Source organism: Oryza sativa, chromosome 7, assembly GCF_034140825.1.
Source record: "Oryza sativa Japonica Group chromosome 7, ASM3414082v1".
Classification (NCBI taxonomy): domain Eukaryota; kingdom Viridiplantae; phylum Streptophyta; class Magnoliopsida; order Poales; family Poaceae; genus Oryza; species Oryza sativa.
The window spans coordinates 4,545,901-4,563,382 of NC_089041.1; the positions used below are offsets into that span (position 1 = coordinate 4,545,901).

Below are 17,482 nucleotides of genomic sequence, written 5' to 3' on the forward strand. Positions count from 1 at the left end.
TCGGCCCGTGGGCCGTGTTGGGCCGAGGCCCACGTGGGAGTGGGAAGGCCCACGCACCGCGATGATGAGTTGATCGACGGCAAGGGAAGCGGAGCCGGAGGGTGGAGGCCTAACTAAAACCCTAGGGCTTCCGCGACCTCAACCCTAGTTGGCTTCCAGAAGCTTCTAGAAGGTGCCCGAGGCGTCGTCTCGGTCGAGCGCCATGGATCTGGACCCCGAGGGCCTCTTCCGCGACGACAGCGACGAGGATGACGACAACGTCCAGGTCGCGTTCCACCCTGTTCGAGCTTCCCTATCCCCCATTTTTTCTGTGGCTCGAATCCTGTGAATTGATGAGCGGTTTGGTTTCTTGGAGGGAACAGGAGAGGGAGGCCAACAAGGAGATGGTCGTCTACCTCATCGACGCCTCGCCCAAGATGTTCACCCCTGCGACCAAGGTGAAATTCCAGCAGCTTCAGCGCCTAATTTGATAAATCTCTCTGCCCTGTGCGAGCTCAAGTGTTGCAATTAGCGATGGATATTGGGAATGGGATGATACATTTACCGATTATTTTATCTGTGATGTTTGGTCTGGATTGGATTGTCTATGTTCAATCAAGTTCTTTTGCTAGGTAGTAGTTAAGCATGTTTTTTCTGCCATTTATTGCAGGCAGATGAAAAGGAGGAGACACATTTTCATACGATAGTGAACTGCATCACACATGCGCTGAAGACGCAGATTATCGGTAGATCCTATGATGAAGTCGCTATATGTTTCTTTAACACGGTAAGACTAATTAAAGAACTATGTGTCATCTTATATATTGCTATGACTCTGCTTCTATTAGTCAGCTAGTTAATTTCTTTGCTGTTTAAATCTATGATTTCTACAAGTATTTAACATCCACAGTGTTGTAAGTCTACACCACACTGTTGCTTGTTAGTTTTAATTAATTATATTTTCTAAGCTTGACAGATGAACATACTTAAAATGTGAAAAAAGAATCAGAATTGCCAAGTGGTAAAAGGAAGAAAAAAAAAGACAAGTTGCTATATTTTGGTAACAGTAACTCTTAATTGGTTGAAAAGCTGATCTGAATTTTGTTACTTTGCACCATGGAGATTATAAATATAAATATATGATTCTCAGATAATTGGTAAAATAATCTATGATATTCTTATCCCACTCACTATCCTTAGATCATTAACAATGTAGGATCTGTATATCGTTATCCTTATGTCATTACAAGATATGCTTGTTTGATCTGGTTTTTACATAACTATTGCAGAAAGAAAAGAAGAATTTACAGGAATTGGCTGGTGTTTATGTTTATAATGTTACAGAGAGAGAACCACTTGATAGGCCTGATGCAAGATTGATTAAGGAATTTTCTTGTATAGAAGGTAATGTAATTACATAAATTGTTCTTTTCTCAATACATGAATGTGGTGATGTGGTCAAGGTTTGTGGGATATGCATGCTTTACTTCTTTCATGTACTAGGTATGGTTCATAGATCATCATTGAATTGTCCAACTGAACGCTTGCCTTTCATTACTTGTATGGAATATTATAGGATTGACATGTTTGTTTTCTTTTAGCAAAATATTCTGAGAAATTGTGAAATTTGTGATTATGCAATCTTTCCTATCATCTATCTGTAGAATTTGTTTGGGTTTTCATTTTCTTTTGCCACATCATCACCATTCCTATTCCACCTGCATTTTCTAGCTTACAATTTGTGCTGCCTTATATGTTCTATCTTCTTCTCAAAACTTATTTAACAGACTATAATGCCTAGTGTTTTAGAAAGTCGAACACATGATCTGTTATCTGTGTCTTGAGTTGCTTCTCTGTTCCCATTAGGAACTTAAGGTTTGATAATATCATATTTCTTCTGTAAAATTGACTCCAAGATCTCATTAGAAGCAGTACATCACTATTTCGTATTGATGTTTTATATTATATTTATTTTGTCTGAAAGTCCAGGTAGATTGAATTGGACTGCTATACTTATTGTGTAGCAAAATTGAGCATCCTTTTTTGCATGACATGATTCTAAAGCTTATTTTGATTTATGGTAGATTCTTTTATGAGTAATATTGGAAGTCGGTACGGAATAACTTCTGGATCTCGAGAGAATACCTTGTACAATGCTCTTTGGGTTGCACAGGCATTGCTGCGTAAAGGGTAACACACCACTTTCCCTCCTTCAGCTCTAAAAAGCAGCATAGCTTTAATAACAAATTCTATTAGAGCTTTAACATATTCTCTATATACCTCAACCTGTTTTTCAGGTGCACTCAACAAATTTAAAATTTTCGCATATTGCGCAAAAATGATGCATTTTGCACCATTTGCATTATACTGAATGTTGATGAGGATATTTAAATACTTTAAGTGAATGAACATTCTGCTGGTGGTTTTATAAATTCTTCAGATCTGTGAAGACTGTGAGTAAGCGGATTGTTATATTCACCAACGAAGATGATCCTTTTGGTGGTCTTACAGGAGCAGTAAAGACTGATATGATAAGGACAACAATCCAACGTGCAAGAGTATGCCTATGACAGATATATGTTCAATTTCGTGCTGAATCACAACAACATACCATGTTCTTAGTGGCCTTTGTATCATTAATTGTCTATTGTCTTCCTACAGGATGCACAAGATCTTGGCCTGTCCATTGAACTTCTTCCTTTGAGTAGGCCCGATGAGGAGTTCAACATGTCCCTGTTTTATGCAGTAAATCTCTTTTATCACATATTGCGCAACCCTTTTAAGTTCCAACGGCTAAACAACACCTATTTCCCAGGATTTAATTGGTCTGGAGGGAGATGAAATAGTGGATTATCTGCCATCTTCTGGTGAAAAGTATTGCTCCCTAAGCATCGATTTCACTTGTTGATTGTTTTCTGATTAGTGATTAGTTGATAGTTGCAGATTTACTATATACCATCTTTTGCTTGCATTACCAAAGTACGGAACAAAAGATCCATCATTGAGTGGAGATAACCTGTGCTACAGAATTAGACGTAGCAATGCTGTCCTCTATTTTTCTGTAGTAGGTGGCAGTTCTGCTTGGAGTTCCCTGTAGTATATTGTTAAAATCTTCAAAGTTGAATAGCTTCCTGTCTGTGTTCCAGCCTTTTGGGCATCGTGTATGGGATTTAGGTGAAGTAGCCTCTGGGTGTTTCTCATATGAACTAATGTTGCACTAAACTTGAACCTCTGTATGGTTGCTAATTAATAGTAATGACCGACTTACACTATATTAAGAAACCTCAGTAATGTCTACTCTTGGCCATCAATGTCTTAGTCTTAGTCATCTATTAATATGCACAAGCTACTCTGTTGGTCCCTAGTAATTTTAGAATTCTATTGTTTGAACGGCACAGATTAGCTTAGACCTAGTTATTCTCATTGTCTTATCCAGTATTGTCTTCTTTGAAGGCTGGAGGATATGACTAATCAGCTGAAAAAACGAATGATGAAGAAACGCAAAGTCAAAACTCTTGCATTTGCAATTACCAATGATGTTTGCATAGAGGTGAATACATATGCGCTAATCCGTTCAACTACTCCAGGTATGCTCTAACAACTGGCGATATTTACTTCTTTATCTCTTTGCATAATGTTGCTGTGAGAATGTATGTATAGGCTTGTTACTGTGACATCCTTTTTGTAGGGGCAATTACATGGCTTGATTCTATCAGCAACCTGCCATTGAAGGTGATTCATGCTTCATGACAAAGAGATCAATTTTGTGTTACTTTTTTTTTTTGGGGGGGGGGGGAGATTCGGAGTTATAAAATATCAAGTTTTATGCGGTACTTTAACAAGAATGTATGTGTAGGCTGAAAGGTCTTTCATATGCAATGACACTGGGGCCCTTATTCAGGATCCACAAAAGCGCTTCCAGGTGTACAATGAGTAAGTACACACATGAGACTGGTGAACCAAAGCGGTGTTATTTTTGTATAATTTTCTGGGTTGGGTTCTGTGATCTGCTTCTTGATTGCTTCATCAAGCGCAGAAGTCTACAGTTATGAGTCATGGCACGATCATTGTCTCGTCATTCCGTCATGTTGTTCCTTTTCCGTTTCAGTTTGATGCTTATATTTGTAATCCAAAACTACTTTATCATATATTCATGCACTTTTTTGCACAGCAAAATTGTTAAATTCTCTACTCGTGAATTGTCTGATGTGAAGAGGGTTTCAAGTCATCATCTACGCCTTTTAGGATTCAAGCCACTGGACTACCTTAAAGATTATCACAACTTAAGACCGTCAACATTTATTTACCCCAGTGATGAGGTAATAACATTACTTCATGTACTTCTTAACTTCAATCTTGAGGCCCTCTTGGCACAGCTCCGGATCCAAGATTTCTTGGAGCTGGGTATTCCGAGCTCCACAAATCCATGGATCTGGATCTGTGATTACGTTGATAAACATTTGGATAAATCATCTTGTTCCCATTTAAAATTTTAAATCACTATAATTTAATACACAAACTTCAAATCTACCGTTTGAGTTACAGTTTGAAGTTATACTAGTACAATTATCTCCTTCATCTTAATTTTTTTTGTCAAACACGCAGGAGAGCTGCGTAGTCTTGACAATATTTTGTTATCTTGTTCGTTTGTTCCCTAGATTATTGTACTTCTCTAGCTTGAAGCAATAATATAATAGTTGAAAACCTTAATCATTTTATTTGATGATATTATTTTTCATAATAAAAGATCTATTTGTGTTCGATACACATCCCTGCTGCATGCTACTTCCAAACTAAACTAAATCTGTCTGAACATATTTAGGATTGTATTGTGGTGTATGCTTATTTCTTTCTCAGTCTTTACTTAAATCTAGGGTGCATGTTAGGTTTACCTCCTTTTGTTTGATGCAGCAAATATTTGGAAGCACTCGTGTTTTCGTTGCTTTACATAGCTCAATGCGGCGTCTTGGAAGGTTAAGTCGACTTATTATATTTCTGCCATAATTTCTTTAATTTTGAAAGGGTTTAGAAACTGACATAGTTATAAATGGACATAATGTATGTCAAGTCATAAAATGTACTGTGGATTAAATTAATTAACATTACTGCTCATTTTTTGGGATAATTAGTGAGGGGATGCAATTGAAAGGGGATGTTAGTTTTGTTGAAATATCACTCTATGCGATAGTTATCTCAAATTACAGCTCACTAGTAATATGCCCGTGCTAAATGCTACGGTCCAATTTTATTTGTCTTTAATAATTTTCAAAACGTCATGTTAGCCAAAAAATAAAAATAAATTATATGATCTGAGCTTTACGTACATCAAACAATTTTCACACATAACACATCAGTCTCCTTTAGATGTAGATAACTCAAAATAAACACATAACACATTAGTTTCCTTTAAAAAGAATAGGCAATCGAAGAACCATATAATATAGATAGAATTCCTTGATATGCCAAAGGACAAAATAGCTGAAAAAATATATGTTGGCTAGCTTATGAAATGCCACAAAAACAGAAATCTAACTTTAGAATCAATTAAATAAAGTTTGCATATAGTTTGAGCCAGAAACATCAAATAGTAATACTCCCGCAAATCCTAAGATATCATTTGAAAAGGATGTGCTCGAGTGAATAGTGATACAGGCCGCCCTCCGAACCTTCTAAATGAACTCAACAAAGCAAAATTACTTAGTGGTTTCATATTTAACCATACAAATAGTTAAGCCAAGGCACTGTCATGTTCTAATATTCAGATTAGCATTCAAGTGTCCATATAAGCCCTAACAATTTATTCCACTTATACTTAAATCCAACCCATTCAACTCACGTTATACATTGGAAGGAGGAACTACATAGAGTAGAGCTCTCAGCGTTGGTGGGAGATTACACAGGAAAAGATAAAGCTACCAACAAAATTCAGCAACCTTAGGGGATTACTGAAATGTGTCACTCTCGCCATCCTCCGGCATCCAAAATCTGCTCTGAAATCCTCTGAATTAGCTTCTAATAGTGATCTCCTCATGGAAAACCCACCTTTTAGAAGCAGAAAAGAGCTATCAAAGTGAAAAGAGTAGTAGTTATTATTTCTGTCAAGTACAGATAACCAAGAACATATTTGTTAAAATTGTAAGTTTTATCCATCGAGACAGAACAGAAACATAAATAACTGAAAAGTTGGACTCTTGTGCATCTGTAAGATTTGAGTGAATAAACACTAAGGATGGACCATAGCAGCAACTTGCAAAGCACAGGCTTTTTTAGCTAGTTTATGCAAAGGTACTCAAGTGTCCATAGAAGCCCTAATGATGCATTCCACTTATACTTAAAATGGAAAATGTCAACTAAACCAAAACCATCGCCAATTAATGTAGTCCATTAATTATCCATGCTAATCCAGTTCTTCCATAATTATGCCTACTAACATAAGATGCCATAAGTAATTACAGGAGGCCTCCCATCTGGATGACAGAAGAGATAGATTGCTTTTAGCAAGAAAACTGAATAATATTTTTTAACACAAAAAATCGCAAGATACAATAAACCAGTCCAATCACTTAACCCAAATGAGAAAACTGTATGCCAGATGGATACCTTGTTGGTCTGGCCACAATATAGAACACTCAAGAAATCTAGAACGCTAAAGATGTGCTCAATGAAATGCGTCTGTGCTGCCAACTTCACGGTCGCACCAGAGCTGCTCCCCTACATGAAAAAAAGAACACAAAATAAAAAAAGAATCAGAAAAAAGGAGGCCACAATTTCCTTCAGCGGATGCCAGCTTAGAACGAAAGAGGTTCCACACTTTGTATCCAACCTTAGTTTCACTCTTGTTACGTGCATACACAAACAACATTGCCTTGCACACTGCAATATAGAAATAATAGATGAAGTTCTAGAAATAGATGGATTTCGTTACTGCTTAAGGCCTCAACGGACTTGGATTCGCCGGGGACCACGCTCCTTGCCCGCACTTCTTCAGATCTTGTTGCAGAGAAGACTACCTCCTGACCTCTTCCACCACTCTCTCCGCATCCTGCATGAAGCAGAGTATCATGTATGATGGACAAGATGATAATGGTGAATAATATGGTTCTTATATGCTTACCATGTAAGATTAAATGGAGATGATGCGGGAGAGAGAGGACACTGGGAGCAACGTGGTCACGGTGGATTGCGACCGGCGCCCGGCGGGGCGTGGACGCGGCCGAGGAGAGCTTACCTTGTTGCCTAGATCGTGTCACCGCTGTACGCCTCCCATTCGGCCTCCGCATCCTTGCCTCGCCGCTTACTACCGCCCGCCTGACCGAAGAAAATCCCTCCTACATCTGCCGTTGTCGCGTCCTTGGTCCTATAACCGGCCACCGCCTCTGCTGGCGCAAGGGCAACGACGGCGCTAGTGTTGAGGGGGCGCCGGTGTGTGGAAGGGCTCGAGGGCGAGGTGGCACACCGAATCCCCAGGAGGCAGATATATTAGCGGCAGCTCCAGTCAGCCACGGCCTAGATCAGCGATGCGAGCGGTGGTGACGGCGACGTGATTTGCGAAGTTCGGCGTGATTTTTGCGCAGGGAGGGAGGGAGGGAGCGCGGTGGGGATGTAGAGAGCGGATCTGGGAGATGGAGAGAGGGTGGCGGAGAGCCGGAGAGGGGTTGTGCTGGGTTCTGGCGGCGGAGCGAATCGTCGGCGGGGAGGGCTGTGCGACGGCGATTTTGCGGAGGGAGGCGCGGGATGGGGGTGCGACGTGCGAGGGCGAGGCCGTGAGGGCGGCGGCTGGCGATTTGGCGGAGGGCGAAGGGCGGTGTGCGAAAGAAAAGGGAAAGGAAACCGAGCGGTGATCCCGTGCGTGCGATTTTCCGCTGGTGACCCCGCCTGCTAAGTTGTTGATTCTGATGCGTCAGATCTCAGCGAGATAATCTGGACCGTTCCATGATGAATGAAAGAATGAAAGAATGAGTAAAAGTATTTGTTGAACTATAGGGTAGATAATGTACAAAGCGGCACAGAGTTGTTTGAATTGTTAAATGACAATAGAAAATGTTTTGGGATTTTTTGCCAATCTTGTCATTGCAATTCACTGAGTTTTTAAGAAAATGAGAAAAAGGAAGAAAACAGGTGTTATTTTATGATTTGTAAAGCTATACTGTTGTTGACATCAGGGAATATATTTCTTTAAGTCATAGGCTCAAATGGTTTGTTTATTTGGCACCTTTTTCTGAACTGTAAGTTTCCAGTGATGTCACTTAGGCTTTCCGTCCTAATGCAAGTCATGTATTTGTGACACTAAGTGACTGGGAATATGTATTCCGTCCTAATGCAAGTCATGCATAGGCAAAGGTCCTCTGTAGCCTAGTACATGCTTATACTAACCATGCATATGATATTTCATGTGGTCATTTTATATGGTTACATGGTGCATTTGAAAACTTACAATTATGAATTGTACCATTTCAGGTTTGCACTTGCATTTTACGGGAATCCAACTCGCCCACAACTTGTAGCCCTTATTGCACAAGTGAGGGATTCTCTCCATGTCTATATTTTGCTTTACGACATTTGCTGCATTCAGAATTCTAGTTTACAAGTACAATATCAGTGACCTAGTTAAAACATATATATCAATTGTTAACTAATGGGTTAATCCTACTGTGACGTTGCAAAAGAAAGTTCTTATGCTATTTGGAACTTTTCGAGATTGATTGTGGTACAAACACCTGTTGGCTACAAAAAAAGAACTAGACTGAGCCTTGCTTCTTTCCACATATTCCCAGCAGCCACCTATATATTAACATGGGTGGGAATTGGGAAAACTGGTAAAGTGTTTTGTGAAATGCATAACATAGAGACGCACATGCGGCCACATATTTTCGTTTTGTATTCTGTCTGAATTTTGTTTGTCAGGGATTCTTATTACATAGCTATATCTTATATACTTTTTGAAATTGACTCTGGAGAAAAATAACAGGAAGAGGTTACTTCTGCTGGTGGTCAAATTGAACCACCTGGAATACACATGATCTATCTTCCATACTCGGATGATGTTAGATATCCTGAGGAGGTAATGATTGGCACCGCATCCATATTTCATCTTTTCAGTAAGCTAATAATTTCACCTTGGCGTGCAGGTTCATCTGACTTCTGATGATGCACCTCGTGCCACAGATGAACAAATTAAGAAAGCTTCAAATCTATTGAGACGTATTGATTTGAAGAACTTCTCAGTATGCCAATTTTCTAACCCAGGTAATCACTGCATTTATTTGAACCTCTTATTCACATCATTACCGACAGTACTACATTGAGGGTCTGTTTGGTTGTTGCCTAACATTGCCATAACTCAGTTTGCCATAGGTGTGGCATGGCAAACAAAGTGTGGCCAACAATTTGTTGGCCACAAGTGTGGCAATGTTTGGCTAGAAAATGAGTATATGACATGTAGGCCCATGAAATAAGAAAGTGTGGCTTGCCACAACTGAAACAAGCAACCAAACGCTAAGCTAACAATCTGTGGCATGCCTAACATGTGGTGTGGCAATGTGTGGCACCAAACCAAACAGCCCCTGAGTTCATGTATTTGTGAACCTATCCTTCATACATAAATTCTGATACCATCTGTGAGCAATTGCTGCTATAATCCGTAGAGCTCATTGGGTCCTGTCAATAGGCATTAAAGAAGTATTATGAACACTCCAATATGCAGTACGACTGAACTATTCTGATCATTGTTCATGTTTTCTATTTTCCACCATGAAACAGCATTGCAAAGACACTATGGGATCTTGGAGGCCTTAGCTTTAGGTGAAGATGAGATGCCAGATGTCAAGGATGAAACCCTTCCTGATGAAGAGGGCTTGGCTAGGTACTTGTTTTTATTTGTCTATTGGAGTCTGCTGAAATCTCCAAACCCTTATCTGTTCCTCTCGAATGGAAATTATTGAATAACTATAGAGTCAAGCATGTTCATGTTATTTCAGACACTGAAGATGAAAGTGCAGTCTACTACATATTCAATTCAGTTTTACTTTTTTGCATAACAACAACGTACAACAGTCACCTCTTGCTTATGTGGGTTGTTTCCTACCACTCTTATCTCAGGCCAGTAGTAGTTAAAGCTGTCGAGGAATTTAAGGCTTCAGTCTATGGTGAAAATTATGATCAAGAGGAAGCCGAGGCAGCAGCAGCGAAGGCTGGGGCTTCAAAGAAGAGGAAAGCACTTACTGATGCAGCTGCAGAGAAAAGTGCAGCACATAATTGGGCAGAACTTGCGGATACTGGAAAGGTAAGCATGCAGGTGCTCTTACCGATGGGACAACAAAGTGTTCTCTAGGCACTGAATTTTACTATGAAATATCTTCTTAATGCTCCAATTAATCTGATAAGAAATTGTCTTCCAGTAGTTTACCCCTCTATGGTTCTATCCACCAGTAATTCAAAATGCTAGCTTGCAGTTTGATATGCCAATGTATTACGGACCTTGCTTATGTATGCACCACAGCCCAAAAAGTTTTGAGGCACATAAATAAAATGTTGAAGGCTGTAATCTCAAGGGAACAATACAGCCAGGAGCTCTATGCTAGTAACAATTAGCAACTCATACTTGAAACATCGATCTTTGCCTGCTTTAGAATTTCTGCCTAGTGATCTGTCCTGTTCAGCTGTTCTGCTCTGGAAATCCAAATCAACCGTAACCCTAATCGTTTCGTAATTTCTGAATTCGTAATTTGCAGCTGAAGGACATGACGGTGGTGGACTTGAAATCTTACCTGAGTGCACATGGCCTCCCAGTTTCTGGAAAGAAAGAGGCACTCGTCAGCAGAATCTTGACTCATCTAGGCAAGTGAAATGGTCCACTTCGACGGCCTACTCAGTTTTAGCTAACTCTGTAAGCTATCTAAATTTCTCTGAACATCTTGAAGTGCCTATCAAAAACCCTCTCCCTGCTTAGGCTGTGCCAAATTTTGTAGCAATATGACAACAGCTGACCCCAGTTCATTTGGTATCATGTGCTTTTGTGACATGTACCACTGGGATTTCTCTTAAATGTCACTCCAGTCTGCAGAGATCAGATCATTGTTGGTAGAGGAAAGTGATCCATTAGAGAAAGCAACACCAAACAAGATTATTAAGACATTTTTTAAGTGAAGCAGTTGCAACCATAATATTCATTTTGAGAGAAATAGGTATGAAACTAGGAAGGATCAAAGGACCAAAAGTGAGAGAAAGCAAGAAGATTGGTACATGAATTCACATCAATCTGACGTCTATTTGTTGTTTTTGCCAGCAAAGCATATGCATTACCAGCAAGATCTCATATAAACATAAATAAAATATAAATAACTCTTAACCTTCACATAGCAAATATTTCTATGTATGTACAGACAAATAATCTGGAAAAACAAATTGCCCACTTTACGCATTCTACTACTCCTACCAAGTTCACCTAAGAAAGTCTTGTCAAATCAAATCAACAAATTTTATAACCACAGACAACTTGAGCACCGAAGCTTCAGTTTGTCAGTCACCAAATGGCTAAACAAATAAACAATGATATTATAACATAAAAAATTGTCAAAGCCGGTGCAGTAATATTTATTGCAGCCTGCATAGCGCACCCAACAAGAAGAAAGAGTTCTTGTCGAGGAAATAATTAATTTAATCAATAAGATCTCAAGGAAGATGTTACTACTAGGCAATAGGCATGGTGAGATTTTCCTTGTTCAATGTTCGTGGTTTTACTTTTAGGTTAGAATAGTAGATGCCTTTCCGTCGTCCAATGCACGTGCACGAAGTCAGATTATTCTCACCTTATTCCCTTTCCACTTCATTTTATTTTTTACTTGAACTGGGCTCCTTACAAGTGCTGGTCTGTTTTAGATTTATCCTAACTTAAAACTTCTTTTTAAAGTCTGATTAAGTTTATAAAAAATGTGACATCATCCACAATACCAAATTATTTAATGGAACTAATTTTGTGTTGTAGATGCTGCAGTATTTTTTAAATATAAATTTGATCAAATGTATTAAAGTTTGTCTTGACTGAGAACAAACCTAAAACTGAGATAGTTTCTAAGCAAGGGCATAATGATCTTTGCACTAGACCATGTAATACTATCTTACGTTAAAAAAGAAATTAACTTGACAACTTTGAACGTAACTGTTTTTTATAAATCCCAAAAGAAGTTACACAAGAATAATATTACGTCTGCTTTTGTTATGACATACTACTTGGTTGCATCGTTTTTATATGTACAAACCTATACTGTAAACAATAATCATGGTCAAATTTAACTTGTATTTACAGTACAAATGCTAACACAGCATTCTTCTGTACATGAATTGGTCATAACACCAACCCTAGCAATCTGCTTTTCGAAGGGATTGACGAATTCTTATGAGAAATCCAACACCAAAATCCCTACTTTTGTACTAAAAAAAAGAGATCATCCAGAACATGCAGTTGCTGTAGTTGTTTAGCTACACAATCATTGAACATATGCAGAAGAGTCCAGACCAACAAAAAGTGTGAAATTAGGCACCGAAACTTGCATTTCTGCAATGTAATGCCTCCAAGATGCCAACCTGCCATACAGAGAACCTCACTGCGTCCTATTCCCCCAAACCAGTGTTCTCTTTGCTACAGGGCCATGATTATTGTGAGAAAAATTCAATTATTTCAGTCAGAATGGAAAGCATGCATATGCCTTTCCAATCCTACCACCCATGGTAGTAGGTTCAGCTTTGATGCTTATCTGAAAACTATACAAGCCAACCATTGCACAAAGTTGCTCTTAATTGCCTAATCATTCAGATCAGTGGACCTCTGTAACTCTCACTAAGTCATTTTCAATTCTTTTCTTTTCTCAAATTAAAACCTTTAATGAAACCATAATTATTGGTCTCTGATGTAGCTGTGTTAGAGGTGCATTCAGACTTGTGCAAATTGCAAATATTGCATTACTTACATGGTATACATAGTTTACATGATTAAAGTAGAATTATTTGTATAACACATGATAAGACATATGTCAACATCTAAGGAATGAGAGAGAGGATATTGACCAGATGGGGACTTGAGAGGACAGGTGAGCAATACGTGTACATATATTATATATATAAATTTTATAACTTATTTTGGTGCAAATAATGCATGCAAATTGCTGTATCCGTGTGTGTTCATGCATTGCATTGGACCATACAAGATCACCGACTTGTCACCATAAAGTATCCTTGGATGGAGACCCCTTTCTCCTCTACTTCTAGATGCCCCATGAATGATGGTAAGCTGGCAAATCTCATGGTATGGGCCATTTCAATCATTTATCAGAATCTAGCACATAAAACAAGTAAATTAAACATTTTGAACTAATTTGCAGGGACGATTAAAAAACAAACGATGCAATAATAATCTTCGCTTCCTCAAAGAATAATTCCTAGGTTGATCAATACTTGATCAAAGTTGCCCACATTAAAACAAAAGGATAAATAAATTAGTATATCCCTTTGTGCATCATGGAGCTCCCAATTGAAAATGTTATGAAAGCAGCAATGGATGCCTCCCTGCAATAGCTGGCAATGTGCAAGTTTGCATGTTCATGTGTTAGATCTATTGTGTACCAGAGCTTGACATGGATGTCCTTATCAGAGACAGACTCACAACTCCAAACTTGGACTTGTGTTTTGTAGCTTTGGACACCACTATAGTCTCAATGCCTTTTTTTCCTGCCTAATCAAACACAAAGAATTAAACACTGATCACCAACTTGTTATCTTTCAGATGTCAGCTCAGGAAACTTTGCCTTATGTTACTACTGAATGACACACTTTGCTTTGCTGTACCCCTTGGATAAGAATGCCACCCTAATATTTCTTCTTTGAATAAGAGACGTACCAAATATGAATGAAAAACATATGCATCTTTCCTGATTGCACTTTCTTGCACTACTGATTTATGGTCAGAGAATGCTAGATACAGCCATGCATGTAACTAACTGAAGCCAATGAAGATTGGAAGTAATTGCACTTGGCCTACCTAAACTGTACCCTATCTTCTTCAGATTCATAGCACAGTCACAAAACGTTATACTACATCTTTCAGTTTCTTCCCTACAATATATGCTAAATCTCTGAAAAAAAGACGAGCAAATCCAATCTTGAAACTGTAGATTTACTTTGTCAGAAGGGCATGTCGAACGTCAGTAGCATTGTTCAACAGTACAGACTTTGTTGCTCTTGCAATGTGTCGGCAAGGTAACCTCTGAAAGTGAGCAGCGGCTGATCGAGATTGCTGTCAGCAATTCCCCCTCACAATGAGCAATTCCCCCTCACAATGATCATGAATCCTTTGAGCTACCATGGTCATGATCATGGTGGCGGCACCGACTCGCGCCATTGCTCAAATCCAAGAACCCATCAATGGTTGTAAACATCGCCGATCCGTATCGCCTATCAGCGTCGAATTGCTCGATCTTCGGATGTTCATCATCATCATACTGAATTACTGATCATGGCTGTTCTGAACCTTGTACTGTGCCATCTTGTGCAATGCCATTGATGTTCATGACCTCCTTGTCCTTGCCCATGGCGTGCTGCTCATGGTTGCTGCCTCCGGTGTCAGAGGAGCTCCCCTGCAAATGCTGCTCCTCTTCGTCGTCGTCGGCTTGGAACGTGATCTCCTCAAACCGGCCGTGCAGCTCGGCGCACCGCCTGCAGCCATGGCGCTCCGCCGCCGCCGCCGATGACATGAAGTCGACGAGCGAGCCGCAGGACGACGACGACGACGCCGCCGGCCGGCAGTTCTTGCAGCAGGCGGCGGCGGCGCCGCCCGGCGCGTCCGGATCATCGCCGCCGCCGACGAGATCGTCGTCGTCGTCGTCGTCCGTCGCTGGACCCGGCCTCCAGCCCGGCACCAGCGCGGCGACCTTGCCGTCGATCAGCTGGGCGATGCGAGTCACCTCGTGGTCGGTGATGTCCAGCTCGGCGACCATCTCCGCCGCCACGGTCATCGCCGTGTCGGCCTCGGTGTCGAACCGGAAGCAGATTATCCGGCCACGCCCTGCCACAATTCAGCTCGAATTCAGACGAAATTCGCCCCCACATTTGACATCATTTTGTATTATAAATCAAATCAAATTTGAACACCCGCCAGTTCAAAAATGCAACGATCACGTACCTGTGCCGTTCTTGTCGGCGATGCGCAGGCCGAGGTAGACGCCGCCGTCGTCCGTCCTCCTCCCCTTGATGGTGATGTCCACGCCACCGACACGCTCGTTGGCGTCGGCGGCGGCGGCGTCGTCGTCGTCCTCGTCGAACAGCATGTGGATGTCGCGGAGCCAGTTGTCACCGTCGTCGTCCCCCCGCTGCACGGCCGCGTCCACGTCGTTGTCGCCGACGCTATTCGACGGCGACAAGCCGCCATTGCTGCAGGCATGGTGGTCGTCGATGCAAGCAGGCTGGTGCAGGTAGTTGTACATCAGATTGTAGTAGCCAACGCCAAAACCGCCATGTCCATCGCCGCCGTCGCCGGAGAAGAAGCCATCATCCTCAAGCGGCAGCAGGAACGGGTCGTCGAGCAGCTCCCTCGCCGCCGGCCGCCGCGCCGCCGGGGCGAGGCACCGTTCGATGAATTGCCTCACCACCGGGTCGCTCACCCTGTACAACGCCGCGGGCTTGATCCCCTGATCAGAAACACGCATTCTCTTGATCAAATCGTGTCCAAGAATTCACGAGAAATTCTGTGGTGATCAGATCATACGGAGATGACTCGCTTGTAGATTTGGATGGGATTGGAGCACTCGCTGTAGGGGTAATCGAGGGTGACCATCTCGAGGACGCACATGCCGAAGGAGTAGACGTCGGCGAGCTCGTCGTAGGACTCGTCGTACACCTCGGGAGCCATGAACTCCGGCGTGCCGACGCAGCGGGCGTGGCCGCCGCCGCGGCGGAACGCGGCGAGGCCGAGGTCGCCGATCTTGACCTCGCCCTGGTTGCCGTTGACGAAGATGTTGTCGCACTTGAGGTCGCGATGGATGATGGGCGGCGAGTGGGCGTGGAGGTAGGCGAGGCCGTCGAGGATCTGCGCGCACCAGCGCCGCACCGCCGCCGCGCTCACCCGCCGGTGCCTCTCCCTGTACTGGCGGAGCGTGCCGGAGACGAAGAGCTCGGTGACGAAGTTGAGGGCGCGGCGCGGCGCGTCCACCCAGTAGGCGTGGAGGCGCACGATGCCGCGGTGGCGGAGCGCGGCGAGGAGGTGGACCTCGCCGTAGAACCGCTCCAGCTCGCCGCCGCCCCGCACGACGTCGCGCAGCCGCACCTGGTTCCACGCCACCTCCACTCCCCTCCACTCATCGAACCCCCTATACCTGCACCCGAAAAATCATTCCAAAATCAATCAAACACTCAAATTCTAATCAAGAAACACAATCAAACAGAGGATTAAACTAATTTAGGAGAATAAATTGGATCATCTGATGAACTTACACAATCTTTGACGATCCCTTGCCAAGAATCTCATTGAACTGCAGAGAGAGAGAGAGGAAGCATTAAGAAACAAGGTAAGAAGAAGCTGGAGGAAGAAGACGATGAGATGGGATTAGTAGATGATTACTCTGCCATATCTTCCAGTGGGATCAACCTCGGCATAGCCAGCCTCAGCGAGGAGGAGGACGCCATGGCCATGGCCATTGCTCTGCTGCTGCAGGGCTCCCATCATTCTACACACACTCTGCTCAGCTCAGCAGCAACACATCTCCATTGATCCACTCAAGAAGAACTCGTGAGCGTGGCATGTCGATCTCGAGGAGATGGAGGTAGAGAGAGAGAGGAGACACCTCTCTCTGTTGCTGCGTTTTTTTAAGTACTATTATTCCTGGGTAAGAACAAATTTAATGGTATAGCCAACTACTAGCTCCAAATCATCTATAGTTAATTTAATAGCTAGTTTATATAATAGTTATCTATAAACTTATATTGCACTATTAATTTCTAGTCCCACCTGTCATACACATATTGCGTCTTTAAGTCCGTGCTGTAGTACTGCTCCTCTCTTATCTTTTATCTTTTTAAAATATGATTACAGCTCGTTTATAGTCTGCTATTGTACTTGTTCAGAGCTAGTGAGTTGCATGTGCGTGATTAGAGATGAAGGAGACGGTGATTAGGCTATGCTACGAGCAAGTTTAATAGTATAGCCAACTACTAGCTACAAATCATCTATAGCTAATATAATAGCCAATTTATATAATAGTTGCTTTCTACTATACTATTAATATCTGGTTCCACATATCATACAGACATTACGTCTTTAAGTCCGTGTTGCAGCTGGCTACAGATCTATAGTCCGCTGCTCTTCTCTCTTCATTTATCTCTTTAAAATATGTTTAAGCTATTGTACTGCTCTAATGACGGTGCTTAAGCTTAGTGGATGCTGTGGTGGCGGCGCTTACGAAAAGTGGAGCAGCTTGGAAGCTTTGAAAAAAAAGTTTGAAGGCGATATGACAAATTG

The 17,482-nt window shown here is 41.8% G+C and overlaps 2 protein-coding genes and 1 long non-coding RNA gene across 5 annotated transcripts; 1 reads left to right on the forward strand and 2 right to left on the reverse strand.

Annotated features, from left to right (window-relative positions):
• The first annotated feature begins 96 nt into the window (after window positions 1–96).
• LOC4342584 (ATP-dependent DNA helicase 2 subunit KU70-like) lies at window positions 97–11,137 on the forward strand. Of its 3 annotated transcripts, none has more exons than NR_175332.1 (19): window positions 97–265; window positions 363–437; window positions 650–766; window positions 1,269–1,383; window positions 2,064–2,169; window positions 2,420–2,537; window positions 2,641–2,724; window positions 2,795–2,853; window positions 3,416–3,566; window positions 3,668–3,711; window positions 3,836–3,912; window positions 4,151–4,298; window positions 4,891–4,952; window positions 8,437–8,497; window positions 8,948–9,040; window positions 9,108–9,225; window positions 9,739–9,841; window positions 10,078–10,261; window positions 10,710–11,137. NR_175332.1 is itself a non-coding variant. In NM_001403027.1 (19 exons), exons 1-19 carry the CDS (start codon window positions 203–205, stop codon window positions 10,821–10,823), a joined length of 1,875 nt encoding a protein of 624 aa, NP_001389956.1. In that variant the 5' UTR covers window positions 97–202; the 3' UTR covers window positions 10,824–11,137. The 3 variants fall into 3 exon arrangements, 2 of the variants coding, with proteins under 2 accessions (NP_001389956.1, NP_001389957.1); NM_001403027.1 differs by having other exon boundaries at window positions 3,433–3,566; NM_001403028.1 differs by lacking the exons at window positions 4,151–4,298; window positions 4,891–4,952 and having other exon boundaries at window positions 3,433–3,566.
• On the reverse strand, window positions 5,670–10,888 carry LOC107281761 (uncharacterized). Its single transcript, XR_010742488.1, has 4 exons — window positions 10,746–10,888; window positions 6,905–7,021; window positions 6,580–6,690; window positions 5,670–6,041 (listed from the first exon to the last, which is right to left on the reverse strand). It is a non-coding gene; the product is annotated as an uncharacterized lncRNA (long non-coding RNA).
• Window positions 11,138–13,813: 2,676 nt separating the features above from the next.
• Window positions 13,814–16,804, reverse strand: LOC4342585 (probable serine/threonine-protein kinase WNK3). The gene is made up of 5 exons (NM_001403029.1): window positions 16,586–16,804; window positions 16,459–16,496; window positions 15,734–16,340; window positions 15,152–15,656; window positions 13,814–15,034 (listed from the first exon to the last, which is right to left on the reverse strand). Exons 1-5 carry the CDS (start codon window positions 16,688–16,690, stop codon window positions 14,484–14,486), a joined length of 1,806 nt encoding a protein of 601 aa, NP_001389958.1. The 5' UTR covers window positions 16,691–16,804; the 3' UTR covers window positions 13,814–14,483.
• Window positions 16,805–17,482: the final 678 nt, after the last annotated feature.